At 33.3% G+C, this 17,837-nt stretch overlaps 1 protein-coding gene across 1 annotated transcript; it reads left to right on the top strand.

Annotated features, from left to right (window-relative positions):
- Nucleotides 1–12,669: 12,669 nt before the first annotated feature.
- Nucleotides 12,670–16,984, top strand: LOC136034889 (uncharacterized). The gene has a single exon (XM_065716376.1). The coding sequence runs from the start codon at nt 12,670–12,672 to the stop codon at nt 16,933–16,935; it is 4,266 nt and encodes a 1,421-aa protein (XP_065572448.1). The 3' UTR covers nt 16,936–16,984.
- Nucleotides 16,985–17,837: the final 853 nt, after the last annotated feature.

Here is a 17,837-nt window from a genome sequence, read left to right as displayed (position 1 = left end):
AATAGCATTCAAAACAACCCACATTGTAAGAATTAAAAAGCTAACAATGGGAAGACAATAACAGATACAATCAAAAATAAATGTATTAAAATAATAAAAGCTATTTGTTTTAAACTAATAATTCTAATTCCCAAAAAGGTCAAGCTAAATCTAAGGAGTAACAATGATTTCACATTAAGAAGCTAAACAAGCAACTACATGTTTTTAAAGGGAAATGCAATAAAATAACAGCGCAGAGATCTCCGTCATACTTGTTGAACTTTAGATAAAGCAGGTTTAGCACACAACGTTCTAGATCTGAAGGGCCAGGATTAAATTTGAATCAAATTTAATTGGCCAGGGCCAGGATTAAATTTGATCAAATTTAATTGGAAGGGCCTGAAGGGCCAGGATTAAATTTGATCAAATTTAATTGGAAGGAGGGTAACAAAAAAGAGAATGGAAGGGCTGGGACCTCCAGCCAAGTCTTAAAATCCCTCTTAACATATCCTGAAAAGTTTCAGCTTAATACCCTCAGCCATCCTTAAAATACTGCAGGTCCTCTTTTTTGATAAACGCTATCCACCTAGTGTCTCTTAACATACCACTTTGTGCATAGCACACCCATATAACATTCAATGTTTTCCAAAATTCATCTCAAGACCCTTAGCCTTTTTGGATACTCCCAGGATGACATATTTCCTCTATTCCTAATGATAAATCCCGCGATTGGGCAAATTGCATAATTTACAATCCTCGCCCCCAGAGCTAGGGGGTTGTGGTGTCCCTGGAATTCAGCGACTAGATCTTTTAATTAGTTTGAACAAAATAACAATTCCAAAATTTAAATTCAGTGTGTAGCAGCGGAGCACCTTAAAAGGGCAAGGAGAGGGGACTGGTTGCACTCTAATCTCTCTTGAAAATTTTCAAGTATCAAATTTTGAAAAAGTATCAAATTAATACCCTTGTTATTTCTTAAAAATTTTCAGGTATTCCCTTTTTTAACCTCAGAAAGTACATAGTGAGTTTTGATTGTGTTCAGTATTCCCCTCGACATTTTCTTAAAGTTTCACCTTAATACCCTATTCTTTTTTGAAGACCCAGGATCTAACACACCGTCCCTGTATAATTACAATGGGCAACTTGCATAACTTATAGCCCTTGCCCAGGAGGTTGGGGGTATAGTCTTATTTTTTTTAAACTATTTTGAACAAAATGGCTATAACAAAATTTTGATCTGGCACGTTTGGGGAACAAAGGGCGTGGAGGAGGGGGCCCTCGATAAGATCAGAGCTTTGGAAGGGTCGAAAATACAAATTTTTGTAACCGTTTAAGATCTTTCTCACATTTTTGCCAATTTTGTTTTATATCTGGCCCTTTTTCAATGTCTCGCTATATTTTTAAACTTTATCATAGAGAATCATTTTCGCTTTCAAAATAACACATTTCTCCAAAAATAACACACTATAGTATAAACAGACCAGATTTCACGGCAACTTGCATTGAACGATAGACAGAATTCAGCACAGCGTTGTGTACTGGTTTGAAAGTTGTAATGGAAGTTGAAAGCACTAATAAGCAGTCGAATAGTCAAACAAAGCAATGGAAGTGTCAGTTCTAGCTATCCATTCTCTGAAGTCTAAAGGAGGTTCCAATTTTGACTGGTAAAACTACACTTGCTGCGAATATTCTCCCCTTTTCGATATGCTTATTTAAGCAGATTTGTAAAATTGCTAAAATAAAATTCGTTGAAATTTTGTTGTTTGTCTTTTTAGCTGTTGTTTGTCTTTATGTTGTATCCTAAAGGACAGTGCCATCCTCGATGAGAATCCACCATCTATAAAATTGCTTGCGGACGATTGGGCCGCATAAATTCTAGGTAACGAAAAGATTGATCAGATTGGGAGCTTCAGTTACCTTTGTAGTATTATTAGTAAAGATGGTGGGAGCAGTGAAGATATTAAAAGTAGAATAGCTGAGGCTCAGGGTGTTTTTTCACAGTTAAAAAAAAGTTTGAAAGAATAGAAAGATAAGTCTACAAACCAAGATTAGAATATTGGAAGCTACAGTGATGACAGTGGCCAAATATGGCTCTGAAGCATGGGCACTCCAAAAAGCAGATGAAAATTTACTAGATGTTTTCCAGAGAAATTGTCTACGGATTGTTCTGAGTACCCGGCTGACTGACCGTACTTCAAACAGTAGGTTGTACGAAAAGTGTGGTTCAATCCGCTTTCTGGGGCTATAATGAAAGAAAGGTTGAGATGGCTAGGCCACGTTCTACAGATGAAGGATGACAGATTACCAAAGATTGTCCTTTTTGGCCAACCGTCTGGGGCTACATGGAAAGCAGGTCGTCCTTGTCTGGGTTGGGAGGATGTCATAAATAGAGATTTAAAGGAAATGGGAACTTCCTGGGAGGGTATAAAGAGGGAGGCTTTAAATAGACTAGGTTGGAGGAGCAGCGTGCGTAGCTGTGTTGGCCTCAGCCGGCTTGGTGCTGCAGTGAGACAATTTCTCTGGAAAACATCTAGTAAATTTTCATCTGCTTTTTGGAGTGCCCATGCTTCAGAGCCATATTTGGCCACTGTCATCACTGTAGCTTCCAATATTCTAATCTTGGTTTGTAGACTTATCTTTCTATTCTTTCAAACTTTTTTTTAACTGTGAAAAAACACCCTGAGCCTTAGCTATTCTACTTTTAATATCTTCACTGCTCCCACCATCTTTACTAATAATACTACAAAGGTAACTGAAGCTCCCAATCTGATCAATCTTTTCGTTACCTAGAATTTATGCGGCCCAATCGTCCGCAAGCAATTTTATAGATGGTGGATTCTCATCGAGGATGGCACTGTCCTTTAGGATACAACATAAAGACAAACAACAGCTAAAAAGACAAACAACAAAATTTCAACGAATTTTATTTTAGCAATTTTACAAATCTGCTTAAATAAGCATATCGAATAGGGGAGAATATTCGCAGCAAGTGTAGTTTTACCAGTCAAAATTGGAACCTCCTTTAGACTTCAGAGAATGGATAGCTGGAACTGACACTTCCATTGCTTTGTTTGACTATTCGACTGCTTATTAGTGCTTTCAACTTCCATTACAACTTTCAAACCAGTACACAACGCTGTGCTGAATTCTGTCTATCGTTCAATGCAAGTTGCCGTGAAATCTGGTCTGTTTATACTATAGTGTGTTATTTTTGGAGAAATGTGTTATTTTGAAAGCGAAAATGATTCTCTATGATAAAGTTTAAAAATATAGCGAGACATTGAAAAAGGGCCAGATATAAAACAAAATTGGCAAAAATGTGAGAAAGATCTTAAACGGTTACAAAAATTTGTATTTTCGACCCTTCCAAAGCTCTGATCCTATCGAGGGCCCCCTCCTCCACGCCCTTTGTTCCCCAAACGTGCCAGATCAAAATTTTGTTATAGCCATTTTGTTCAAAATAGTTTAAAAAAAATAAGACTATACCCCCAACCTCCTGGGCAAGGGCTATAAGTTATGCAAGTTGCCCATTGTAATTATACAGGGACGGTGTGTTAGATCCTGGGTCTTCAAAAAAGAATAGGGTATTAAGGTGAAACTTTAAGAAAATGTCGAGGGGAATACTGAACACAATCAAAACTCACTATGTACTTTCTGAGGTTAAAAAAGGGAATACCTGAAAATTTTTAAGAAATAACAAGGGTATTAATTTGATACTTTTTCAAAATTTGATACTTGAAAATTTTCAAGAGAGATTAGAGTGCAACCACCCCTCTCCTTGCCCTTTTAAGGTGCTCCGCTGCTACACACTGAATTTAAATTTTGGAATTGTTATTTTGTTCAAACTAATTAAAAGATCTAGTCGCTGAATTCCAGGGACACCACAACCCCCTAGCTCTGGGGGCGAGGATTGTAAATTATGCAATTTGCCCAATCGCGGGATTTATCATTAGGAATAGAGGAAATATGTCATCCTGGGAGTATCCAAAAAGGCTAAGGGTCTTGAGATGAATTTTGGAAAACATTGAATGTTATATGGGTGTGCTATGCACAAAGTGGTATGTTAAGAGACACTAGGTGGATAGCGTTTATCAAAAAAGAGGACCTGCAGTATTTTAAGGATGGCTGAGGGTATTAAGCTGAAACTTTTCAGGATATGTTAAGAGGGATTTTAAGACTTGGCTGGAGGTCCCAGCCCTTCCATTCTCTTTTTTGTTACCCTCCTTCCAATTAAATTTGATCAAATTTAATCCTGGCCCTTCAGGCCCTTCCAATTAAATTTGATCAAATTTAATCCTGGCCCTGGCCAATTAAATTTGATTCAAATTTAATCCTGGCCCTTCAGATCTAGAACGTTGTGTGCTAAACCTGCTTTATCTAAAGTTCAACAAGTATGACGGAGATCTCTGCGCTGTTATTTTATTGCATTTCCCTTTAAAAACATGTAGTTGCTTGTTTAGCTTCTTAATGTGAAATCATTGTTACTCCTTAGATTTAGCTTGACCTTTTTGGGAATTAGAATTATTAGTTTAAAACAAATAGCTTTTATTATTTTAATACATTTATTTTTGATTGTATCTGTTATTGTCTTCCCATTGTTAGCTTTTTAATTCTTACAATGTGGGTTGTTTTGAATGCTATTCAAGGAGTTTGACACATGGTTATTCTCTTGTATCCCAAGATTACTAGAAATTAAATTGTATGCTATAAATCAGGTTGAGGAGAAAGGTTGATTTATATGGGTCTATACTCCAAATCGTAAAACGATGGTGGTCAAAATAGATGCGACTCTATAAAAGTCCGAAGTTTACAGATCATTTAAATCCTTTCATCATAATATCTAAAGTACACATACATCCAAACTTTTATAAATATAATAAGGTATATTTTCAACATACAGACAAGAAGACATTATAAAGAAATTTACCCTTATCGCAACCCTGAAACCGCATAAAGAAATTTACATAAAGAAATATATACGATAAAACTACAATAGCTATTTTCACAAATTTTTCACTTAAGAGAGATAGCTAACCATAGGTGAAATTCTTCAAAAGTGAAATAAAAGATAATTACAGATATTTGTTTCCTCGAGCGAACAAGACATTTATTGATATCTATGGATTACCAAAAGAAATTAAACTGTGAGACTTTGGGCATCTTGATGGGGATGGTCAATTCATGTAAGTCCATCCTTAGGATTGTAGGATGATTATTCTCAGGTATCCATATAGTCTATACAAGTCTAAAGTTTAAAGACATCTTCAGTCTGTTTGTCTTAATAAAATTTGACAATGTTTGAATAGTAAATTATAAACAATTATATTTGAAGAATAGATTTATATCGATAGTTCCTTTCCACTAGATACTATGCACAATCTATGCTACCTAATAAGCATTCAAACTTGTATAAATTAAACAAACAGCAGCCTTACAAGACATAATCATAAAGCAATTATACAATACTCATCCTACACTGATAACACTGTTATACATTTTTTTCTAGATTTTCTACAAAATTTAAGTAGCAATCCAAAGATTCTTGATAGAATTACAAAAGCTTGCTTATAGCTATTTTTTTTAACAACATATAAAAATTGTGCCAGTCAAGTAACGAGGTAAACTAAGTTTGTAGGAAAAAACTTTTCCTATAAAACATGTTTTCAGCAGAGCTTAGGAGCTACAATAAATTTAAGACAAGCAAAAATAAATCAAATAGTAAATTATTGTAAAATTTGAGTAAGGGAAATCCAAAAACTTATAGATATTAAATAATTAGTCAAGTTTAGCTTAATATGAACAAAAATAACCATATGCTGAATTAGTACTGACATAAGTCTTAAAAAGTCACAGTCTCAAATAAAGACATTGTTGCAGACATGCTGATGAGGAGTTGCTGGCACTTGCTGCCACAGTCACAAGTATTAGTATTTGCAAGAAGTTGAAATCTACACTACTTTCTGTTGTAAGTAGTTGCAGTCAAATCTGAAATTAATAGCAGTCACATGTAAAAAAAAGTTACAAGGAGTCACCACTGCAATGATTTGCAATTTCAAGAAGTCGAAGTTTCAAGTTACTGCAGTTGTAAGGAGGCAAAAGTGCAAGTTGTCGCAGTTAAAAGCATTCGCAGGCCCAAGTAGTCACAGCCACAGTCAAAAGCAGTTCTGATGAAATAAGTTTCACACATGGTCTAAAGTGCTCGCAGTCTCAGTTACAAGAATTTTCTGTTGTAAACTAAGCTTGCAATAGTTGAGTTGAGCTTATCAAGTTTAGATTAAAGTTAAGTTACAAGAGATAAATTATGTTAGAAAAGTTAAGCTTATCAAGATACGATGGTTTAGTTAAGTGAAATCGACAACAAGTCAAGCTTAAAATGAACAGATATTGCTAGAAACAGGATTAGGGCCAACAGAAGTCTTAAGAAGCTTCTCAAGTGGCCATTGTCGTAGTCCTACCTGGGTGCAGTTGCTGTTACTTGCAACTGACAACAAAAAGAGTTGTAATCCCAAAAAGTTAGAGCCTCCAGTAGTTCCTATCGCAAGCAGTTCCAGTCAAAGTTGAAACTAATAGTAGTCATAAGTACACAGTCACAGTAACAAGGTGTCACCCCAGCCAAAGTATGCAGTCTCCAGAAGTCAGTTTGTAGTTGTCGCAGTCTTAAGCACTTAGAAGTGCAAGTTGTCCAGGTCACAAGCAGTTGTATTCCCATGTACTAATAGTCACATCCACAAGCAGTGGTTAAAAAAAAAAGTTGCAGTCAAGGTCAAAAGTACTTACAGTTGTAAGCAGTCAAAGTAAGGAAAAGTTGCTGTCGTAAGTCGTCGCAGTCAGAAAAGGTTAAAGTTTTTAAATTGTTACATTTGCAATCACAATCACAATTGGCTTCAGTGATGGCTATAAGGAGTCACTATTTCTCGTGGTCGTAGAATTTGCAGTAGCTAGTAGTACATACAGTATTATTAATAGTAATATTAGTAGAAGTAATAGCAAAAGTAACTACAGTAAGACTAACAACATCATAAATTCTAACTCTAAGTGTAACTATTTACATATGTACAATATAGAATACATGTATATGAGTATAACTAACACTCCCAACACTAACTAACGCTCCTTACATTTTGTAGAAACCAAAACTTTATTATATTTTACTGAAAACAAATACATTTACAAAGATATCCATTTTTCAGATTAATAAATAAAATATTATACCGACTTTTAAGAGTTAACGTTGATACAATTAATGCAGCTAATCAGTACTTCATTAGGCCTTTCTACAATCGCTACTCATATTATGATTTTCTTTATATTTTTGTTGAGTTTATACAACTCCAGAGCTTGAATTAATTATTGAAACTAGTTTAAAATAAAGTAGTAACATTCATTAACAACATGCTTGCTAAACTTAATTAAACATTGCTTCAGTAATTTCTTTTGCTTTGTTTTTATCAGTAGATAAGTCAAACGGTTTCTTAGAATCATGGTTAGCAGTTTCGATAAGTTACTCAAGCGTTGTATAATTATCGTTGAAGTTTTTAGCAGAAGCTAGTAATATATTAGCAACTTCATAATTTCCATGCGCCAGGGCTATATGCAAACCAGAATTTCCATCTCCACATCCATAAACATCCAATTTTTTTGTTTCATTTTTCATTCAATAAATTTGGATGTCTTGATGTTAAGAGATCATGCGAATTATACTATGGTGACAAATTGGTGTGCATCCACATGAACCAAAACCTCCGTTATCGACTATATATTTGGTAATCTTCAGTCTATCATCGTCGCTTAGTTTTCCATTTCTGTTCACATAATCTAAAGGTGTAAGACCTCTATCCTTAGCATTGAACAGATTCTTTTTCATCTTTGGATCCTCTATAGCATTTAGGATAGCTTTAATCACTTCAAGCCGCCCATTCCAAAAAAAATAAGAAAGTAGCCTTGCTGCATAACTTAAACTGAGTTCAGAGGCTGGACTTGGATCTTGTAATAATAATTTCTCTTCTATCGATCTTAGCTTGTGATCTTCCCAAGCATAGGGTGCACGAACTTTTTCCATAACATATGATACTAATGTTTTTATGTTCAAGTTGTTGCTATCAGCACCTTTCAATAATAAATCGCAAGCAATTTTTAGTCTATTGTTTTCGATAGCATAATAGAGAGCAGTTTTACCATAAATATCCTTTTGGTTTACAAAACAAACTAAATTTGACGTTCTATATTCCTCTTTTTTAAAGGTTCCATGCTCTAAAATATTCTCTTCTGGAATGTCATTATAATAACTTAATAAATACGTCATAATATTGCAATGATCATTTTGAACAGCATAATGCAAAGGTGTTTTCCCATCCTTGTCAGGCTGTGGCCAAGTCAACAAAGCAAGAATTTCTGTTCTTTTTGTACTTTCTATTTGCTTAATTATGCTGTTGATAAAAATACGAGAGGTATGAGGTAACATTTTGTTAATGATTTCCAGTGTCCCACTAATATCAGCGACCATTTTTTCAGCAAAAGCAGAAGCAGCAAAATATTCAGCAAAGGTAGCATGGGTAAATTGAGGTTTGTCACCCATGATTTGATTGATAATACCTTCATTTTCACCCCCACTTCTAATATCTTCTATCCAACCATTGATCTCCTCTTGATTTGTAGAAGACACTTTTTTAAAATCATCATTATTCAACAATGTGTATAATGCTAGCTCTTGTTTTTGTTTTTTAAACTTTTGGTACTCTTGTTCAAGTAACTTCTTATTCCTTGGTTTTGTGAAATCTATTTCTTGTTTCTTTTTAAAATGTATATCATAGAATATTGTTTCTACGAACCTTTCATATAAATCTGCAATGTTAAGTTGACTTGGTAGGGCTGGTTTTTTATTCTGAATCTTAGTAGCACATAAAAATTCTTTACATCCTTGCCATTGTTTTGTTTGGTTTCTCTCTTTATTCTCATAAAAAATGTTTGCTACCATCCAGGTGTGTAACGGAATGCTAGTAAATTCTGTCTCTAAATTGCGAGTTGATGCAGAAAATCGTGTAATTAACTCATGTCCATAAATTTCAAGCTGTTGATAATTAACCTGAGAAACTTTTTCTTCCTTGAGTTTTTGTTTCCAAAATTTAGCTAAAAAATTTAATTGATCTGAATCCTCAGAAAATGGCTTTAGATCATAAGCAAGAACACCAAACTTATTTTCTAAATCCATCTTCATATTTGGCCTGGTAGTTACCAGCAATCTTTCTATCTTGGTTTTTTTTAACACCGCAAGCCAATCAATTACTATTTTTTTATATTCGGGCACAATTTCATCAAAACCATCGACTAAGATTACTATCTGCATTGCATTTTCAGAACCCATACGAAGATTATAATCTAATAACTTCTTCTCTAGACCATCCTCTAGCTGTAATAATTTGCTGAGTAAAAAATCTATAGCTTGATTCTCATTTAATAGGCCTGTAGTTGCCAAGTCATTTAACTGACCTGTATGCTTGATTAAATTAATTCTTATTATCCATCTATCAGAATATTTTTCCTTTATTTTCTTAGATAGGCTCGTTAGAACTGTTGTCTTCCCCATCCCTGCAGTATCAGAAATGATTATTAATTTATTTTCTTTACACTGGTCTACAAACTCTGACTCCGAATAATAATCAGTACAACTTCCTTTAGACTTGACATATGTACGTAATTGTGACAATGAGCCTTGCGATTTCTGCCAAATTAATTTTCCAGGCTCACTTTTTAGCCAGTGGACGTTAGCATCAGGGTTTCTTTCACATATACAGTCAAAATGTTCCTTTGTATACACTAGCTTATCCTGGAACGATCTATCATTTTCTATTTGTATTTTGGAATGATCTATCAAAAGTTGATTTATTTTACGATTTATATAGCAATGCTTGATTTCACCTAAATCAGTCAGTTGAGAACCTATATTTATCTCTTTGCCTCGGACAAGATCAGCAAATACATTTATATCTATAATATCTCGCGGAAATGGATGTAACAATTGATTTAAACTTGTCTTTTCTCCTTCGCCTTGAAGAAGTATTAGCTTTTTCTCCAAAGGGTCTTTGAATGGTTTAAAATCCTGAGTATCAATTTCATCATTGAGTTCATAATAGTTTAGTACATTTGTAAATCGAAAATGTTCATTTAAAGCATTCGTTCTTTCTTTATGATTAACTAAAATGATCTTTTTCTTAGAACCTAGTTGGGTTAGGCTAGACAATAAGGAATTATATAGATCAAATAATTTTTCTTGACTAAAAGACCGATCATTACATTCTATTATCAGTAAGGTTGTGGCTGAGCCCTTGAATGTGTTTACTACAGCTTTTTTATGTTCATCACTTCGTAAAACTTCTTCTAGGGTTACGGAAATTCTATTACTTTTATCTAGACTATAGTCGGTTCTGGTGTTTAGGTACTGCAAAAGTTTTATGCTACTGAATAGAGGTTCTAAAGTTTTTAGATGCAATACAGATCCATTAACATCATCTAAAAATCGATCTAATCCAGTTAATATATGTAAGTTTTCAAATGTACCATACGAAAGGGTTTGTTTGTCATACATTATAGTCATGCTAGCTACTATTATGGACGTGCGGATTTTGTTTTCCAATTCTTTGAAGTAACTTACGGCATTTTCCCCATCAATCCAGCCAGAAGGACGACCCCCTTTTCTAAATAGGTCCTTTTCTAAATTTTGTCGATAATGTTTAAATGAATCACCAAGTATTTCATTGAAAGGAGTACCTGCAAATATTTCTTGCTGATATAGACCCGAAAGTTTCAACTCTAAAAAATCTGCGTTGGGTTGATTAATTACGAAAACTAACCGATTTAAAAAGTTATTTATTTCGTTTTCTTGTTCGGATACTGTTGAACGTGGGTTGTTATTTTGACTTTCAAAATCAGAAATCGTTTGCAATAGACTCCTTTTTAGTTTATCACTTATCACATTAAGTTGTTTATAGTTTTTATAGCTATGTTTCTTAGGTCCTCCTGACGACAAATCAAAAATATCTATAATACCTAAAGGTGCATCCTCTTTGAATTTAAAGTTTGCTTCCTCTAACCGTCGAGTGTCGAAATTTGCACTGGTAAACAACACTACATACTGAATCTCACAATCTTCGAAATACAGTCTTTTCTTAGCTTCTTTGTTATCCTCTGCATTAAAACTCTTTTTGTCTGTAAATTTTTTAATATCCAGTTTAAGGTCAAGATAAGAAAGGAAGTATTTTTGTATACCAAAGTCACCCTTAGTTGATTCTAAATCAAAATTGTCAATTTTTTTAGTTACTGTACTGTGTTTAACCTGAACTGGAATGATATATTTCTTGTCACTTTCTTTATAGCTAAAAACTGTATCATCAAACTTCTGATTACTTGTTTCTCTTGTTTTAACTTCTCTACCAATCTTAAATTCACTATTCTGAAATTTGGTTCGTCCTGCTCTTTCCATCATACAAAAAACCATATCTTCAAATTTGTCCGCCATTTCACCTCTTAATGTGTCATCAGTTTTTTCAACAAAGTCAACGTCACAATGATGTTCCAGGTTTTTTTTTATATCCTCATAAATATTCCTGTTTTTCAATTTTTTGTTTTTTAGTATTTTTTCTACTAGATCCAATGTGGTTTGACCCTTGTCATTTTTGATGTCAGTTTTTATGTCAGGATAACCTAGAAGATATGTTACAACACTTTTATAGCCATTCTGAGTAGCAATATGTAATGGAGTGTTTTTGTTTTCACTAGTATTGGTGCTTGGTGCATTGACGTCTGCCCCTTTCTTAACGACGTTCTTCACTTCATGCAATCGATTCTCTTCAGATTTTTGTATTTTAGGTGATAAAGCATCAAATAACGCTTTGGTTTCACTGGAAAGTTTTTTGACATTAGATCTGGAATCTACACTTTGGTTTAGCATCTGGGATTCTCACTCAGTTAATAAAGGGTTGACTGTTCTGACTATTGTGTATTAATATTTTTCTTTCTGACTATATTAATAAAATTTTTTCTTTTTAGTTTTTTTTGTAGTTATTACTTTTATCTATTGTCAAAATATATAGAAATATTTATGCAATTACCAGTTTCTACATTTTTAGTTTCAGTTTGCTTTTCAGTTTAGTTTCATTTTTATATATATTTAAGATATAATCTGGCGTAACGGACAGACAACTTATTTTTATATATATAGAAGATAGATTTTTATATATATAGATAGTTTCTTGTTGGAGCTTTAGCATGCTTGGCACGTAAAGATTTTTCCAAGTGTCAATGTTAGAATGAACATTGAGAAATTGAAGAAAACAAATCAATAAAAAGAAGAAACTAAAAAAAGAAAAAACTAAAAAAGAAAAAAAACTAAAGAAGAAACTATCTATATATATAAAAATCTATCTTCTATATATATAAAAATAAGTTGTCTGTCCGTTACGCCAGATTATATCTTAAATATATATAAAAATGAAACTAAACTGAAAAGCAAACTGAAACTAAAAATGTAGAAACTGGTAATTGCATAAATATTTCTATATATTTTGACAATAGATTAAAGTAATAACTACAAAAAAAACTAAAAAGAAAAAATTTTATTAATATAGTCAGAAAGAAAAATATTAATACACAATAGTCAGAACAGTCAACCCTTTATTAACTGAGTGAGAATCCCAGATGCTAAACCAAAGTGTAGATTCCAGATCTAATGTCAAAAAACTTTCCAGTGAAACCAAAGCGTTATTTGATGCTTTATCACCTAAAATACAAAAATCTGAAGAGAATCGATTGCATGAAGTGAAGAACGTCGTTAAGAAAGGGGCAGACGTCAATGCACCAAGCACCAATACTAGTGAAAACAAAAACACTCCATTACATATTGCTACTCAGAATGGCTATAAAAGTGTTGTAACATATCTTCTAGGTTATCCTGACATAAAAACTGACATCAAAAATGACAAGGGTCAAACCACATTGGATCTAGTAGAAAAAATACTAAAAAACAAAAAATTGAAAAACAGGAATATTTATGAGGATATAAAAAAAAACCTGGAACATCATTGTGACGTTGACTTTGTTGAAAAAACTGATGACACATTAAGAGGTGAAATGGCGGACAAATTTGAAGATATGGTTTTTTGTATGATGGAAAGAGCAGGACGAACCAAATTTCAGAATAGTGAATTTAAGATTGGTAGAGAAGTTAAAACAAGAGAAACAAGTAATCAGAAGTTTGATGATACAGTTTTTAGCTATAAAGAAAGTGACAAGAAATATATCATTCCAGTTCAGGTTAAACACAGTACAGTAACTAAAAAAATTGACAATTTTGATTTAGAATCAACTAAGGGTGACTTTGGTATACAAAAATACTTCCTTTCTTATCTTGACCTTAAACTGGATATTAAAAAATTTACAGACAAAAAGAGTTTTAATGCAGAGGATAACAAAGAAGCTAAGAAAAGACTGTATTTCGAAGATTGTGAGATTCAGTATGTAGTGTTGTTTACCAGTGCAAATTTCGACACTCGACGGTTAGAGGAAGCAAACTTTAAATTCAAAGAGGATGCACCTTTAGGTATTATAGATATTTTTGATTTGTCGTCAGGAGGACCTAAGAAACATAGCTATAAAAACTATAAACAACTTAATGTGATAAGTGATAAACTAAAAAGGAGTCTATTGCAAACGATTTCTGATTTTGAAAGTCAAAATAACAACCTACGTTCAACAGTATCCGAACAAGAAAACGAAATAAATAACTTTTTAAATCGGTTAGTTTTCGTAATTAATCAACCCAACGCAGATTTTTTAGAGTTGAAACTTTCGGGTCTATATCAGCAAGAAATATTTGCAGGTACTCCTTTCAATGAAATACTTGGTGATTCATTTAAACATTATCGACAAAATTTAGAAAAGGACCTATTTAGAAAAGGGGGTCGTCCTTCTGGCTGGATTGATGGGGAAAATGCCGTAAGTTACTTCAAAGAATTGGAAAACAAAATCCGCACGTCCATAATAGTAGCTAGCATGACTATAATGTATGACAAACAAACCCTTTCGTATGGTACATTTGAAAACTTACATATATTAACTGGATTAGATCGATTTTTAGATGATGTTAATGGATCTGTATTGCATCTAAAAACTTTAGAACCTCTATTCAGTAGCATAAAACTTTTGCAGTACCTAAACACCAGAACCGACTATAGTCTAGATAAAAGTAATAGAATTTCCGTAACCCTAGAAGAAGTTTTACGAAGTGATGAACATAAAAAAGCTGTAGTAAACACATTCAAGGGCTCAGCCACAACCTTACTGATAATAGAATGTAATGATCGGTCTTTTAGTCAAGAAAAATTATTTGATCTATATAATTCCTTATTGTCTAGCCTAACCCAACTAGGTTCTAAGAAAAAGATCATTTTAGTTAATCATAAAGAAAGAACGAATGCTTTAAATGAACATTTTCGATTTACAAATGTACTAAACTATTATGAACTCAATGATGAAATTGATACTCAGGATTTTAAACCATTCAAAGACCCTTTGGAGAAAAAGCTAATACTTCTTCAAGGCGAAGGAGAAAAGACAAGTTTAAATCAATTGTTACATCCATTTCCGCGAGATATTATAGATATAAATGTATTTGCTGATCTTGTCCGAGGCAAAGAGATAAATATAGGTTCTCAACTGACTGATTTAGGTGAAATCAAGCATTGCTATATAAATCGTAAAATAAATCAACTTTTGATAGATCATTCCAAAATACAAATAGAAAATGATAGATCGTTCCAGGATAAGCTAGTGTATACAAAGGAACATTTTGACTGTATATGTGAAAGAAACCCTGATGCTAACGTCCACTGGCTAAAAAGTGAGCCTGGAAAATTAATTTGGCAGAAATCGCAAGGCTCATTGTCACAATTACGTACATATGTCAAGTCTAAAGGAAGTTGTACTGATTATTATTCGGAGTCAGAGTTTGTAGACCAGTGTAAAGAAAATAAATTAATAATCATTTCTGATACTGCAGGGATGGGGAAGACAACAGTTCTAACGAGCCTATCTAAGAAAATAAAGGAAAAATATTCTGATAGATGGATAATAAGAATTAATTTAATCAAGCATACAGGTCAGTTAAATGACTTGGCAACTACAGGCCTATTAAATGAGAATCAAGCTATAGATTTTTTACTCAGCAAATTATTACAGCTAGAGGATGGTCTAGAGAAGAAGTTATTAGATTATAATCTTCGTATGGGTTCTGAAAATGCAATGCAGATAGTAATCTTAGTCGATGGTTTTGATGAAATTGTGCCCGAATATAAAAAAATAGTAATTGATTGGCTTGCGGTGTTAAAAAAAACCAAGATAGAAAGATTGCTGGTAACTACCAGGCCAAATATGAAGATGGATTTAGAAAATAAGTTTGGTGTTCTTGCTTATGATCTAAAGCCATTTTCTGAGGATTCAGATCAATTAAATTTTTTAGCTAAATTTTGGAAACAAAAACTCAAGGAAGAAAAAGTTTCTCAGGTTAATTATCAACAGCTTGAAATTTATGGACATGAGTTAATTACACGATTTTCTGCATCAACTCGCAATTTAGAGACAGAATTTACTAGCATTCCGTTACACACCTGGATGGTAGCAAACATTTTTTATGAGAATAAAGAGAGAAACCAAACAAAACAATGGCAAGGATGTAAAGAATTTTTATGTGCTACTAAGATTCAGAATAAAAAACCAGCCCTACCAAGTCAACTTAACATTGCAGATTTATATGAAAGGTTCGTAGAAACAATATTCTATGATATACATTTTAAAAAGAAACAAGAAATAGATTTCACAAAACCAAGGAATAAGAAGTTACTTGAACAAGAGTACCAAAAGTTTAAAAAACAAAAACAAGAGCTAGCATTATACACATTGTTGAATAATGATGATTTTAAAAAAGTGTCTTCTACAAATCAAGAGGAGATCAATGGTTGGATAGAAGATATTAGAAGTGGGGGTGAAAATGAAGGTATTATCAATCAAATCATGGGTGACAAACCTCAATTTACCCATGCTACCTTTGCTGAATATTTTGCTGCTTCTGCTTTTGCTGAAAAAATGGTCGCTGATATTAGTGGGACACTGGAAATCATTAACAAAATGTTACCTCATACCTCTCGTATTTTTATCAACAGCATAATTAAGCAAATAGAAAGTACAAAAAGAACAGAAATTCTTGCTTTGTTGACTTGGCCACAGCCTGACAAGGATGGGAAAACACCTTTGCATTATGCTGTTCAAAATGATCATTGCAATATTATGACGTATTTATTAAGTTATTATAATGACATTCCAGAAGAGAATATTTTAGAGCATGGAACCTTTAAAAAAGAGGAATATAGAACGTCAAATTTAGTTTGTTTTGTAAACCAAAAGGATATTTATGGTAAAACTGCTCTCTATTATGCTATCGAAAACAATAGACTAAAAATTGCTTGCGATTTATTATTGAAAGGTGCTGATAGCAACAACTTGAACATAAAAACATTAGTATCATATGTTATGGAAAAAGTTCGTGCACCCTATGCTTGGGAAGATCACAAGCTAAGATCGATAGAAGAGAAATTATTATTACAAGATCCAAGTCCAGCCTCTGAACTCAGTTTAAGTTATGCAGCAAGGCTACTTTCTTATTTTTTTTGGAATGGGCGGCTTGAAGTGATTAAAGCTATCCTAAATGCTATAGAGGATCCAAAGATGAAAAAGAATCTGTTCAATGCTAAGGATAGAGGTCTTACACCTTTAGATTATGTGAACAGAAATGGAAAACTAAGCGACGATGATAGACTGAAGATTACCAAATATATAGTCGATAACGGAGGTTTTGGTTCATGTGGATGCACACCAATTTGTCACCATAGTATAATTCGCATGATCTCTTAACATCAAGACATCCAAATTTATTGAATGAAAAATGAAACAAAAAAATTGGATGTTTATGGATGTGGAGATTTCTACAAAATGTAAGGAGCGTTAGTTAGTGTTGGGAGTGTTAGTTATACTCATATACATGTATTCTATATTGTACATATGTAAATAGTTACACTTAGAGTTAGAATTTATGATGTTGTTAGTCTTACTGTAGTTACTTTTGCTATTACTTCTACTAATATTACTATTAATAATACTGTATGTACTACTAGCTACTGCAAATTCTACGACCACGAGAAATAGTGACTCCTTATAGCCATCACTGAAGCCAATTGTGATTGTGATTGCAAATGTAACAATTTAAAAACTTTAACCTTTTCTGACTGCGACGACTTACGACAGCAACTTTTCCTTACTTTGACTGCTTACAACTGTAAGTACTTTTGACCTTGACTGCAACTTTTTTTTTTAACCACTGCTTGTGGATGTGACTATTAGTACATGGGAATACAACTGCTTGTGACCTGGACAACTTGCACTTCTAAGTGCTTAAGACTGCGACAACTACAAACTGACTTCTGGAGACTGCATACTTTGGCTGGGGTGACACCTTGTTACTGTGACTGTGTGCTTATGACTACTATTAGTTTCAACTTTGACTGGAACTGCTTGCGATAGGAACTACTGGAGGCTCTAACTTTTTGGGATTACAACTCTTTTTGTTGTCAGTTGCAAGTAACAGCAACTGCACCCAGGTAGGACTACGACAATGGCCACTTGAGAAGCTTCTTAAGACTTCTGTTGGCCCTAATCCTGTTTCTAGCAATATCTGTTCATTTTAAGCTTGACTTGTTGTCGATTTCACTTAACTAAACCATCGTATCTTGATAAGCTTAACTTTTCTAACATAATTT

This window comes from Artemia franciscana, chromosome 13, assembly GCF_032884065.1.
Source record: "Artemia franciscana chromosome 13, ASM3288406v1, whole genome shotgun sequence".
Lineage (NCBI taxonomy): Eukaryota > Metazoa > Arthropoda > Branchiopoda > Anostraca > Artemiidae > Artemia > Artemia franciscana.
Note: the sequence above shows the minus strand (reverse complement) of the source record. Positions and strands in the feature narration are given on the sequence as shown.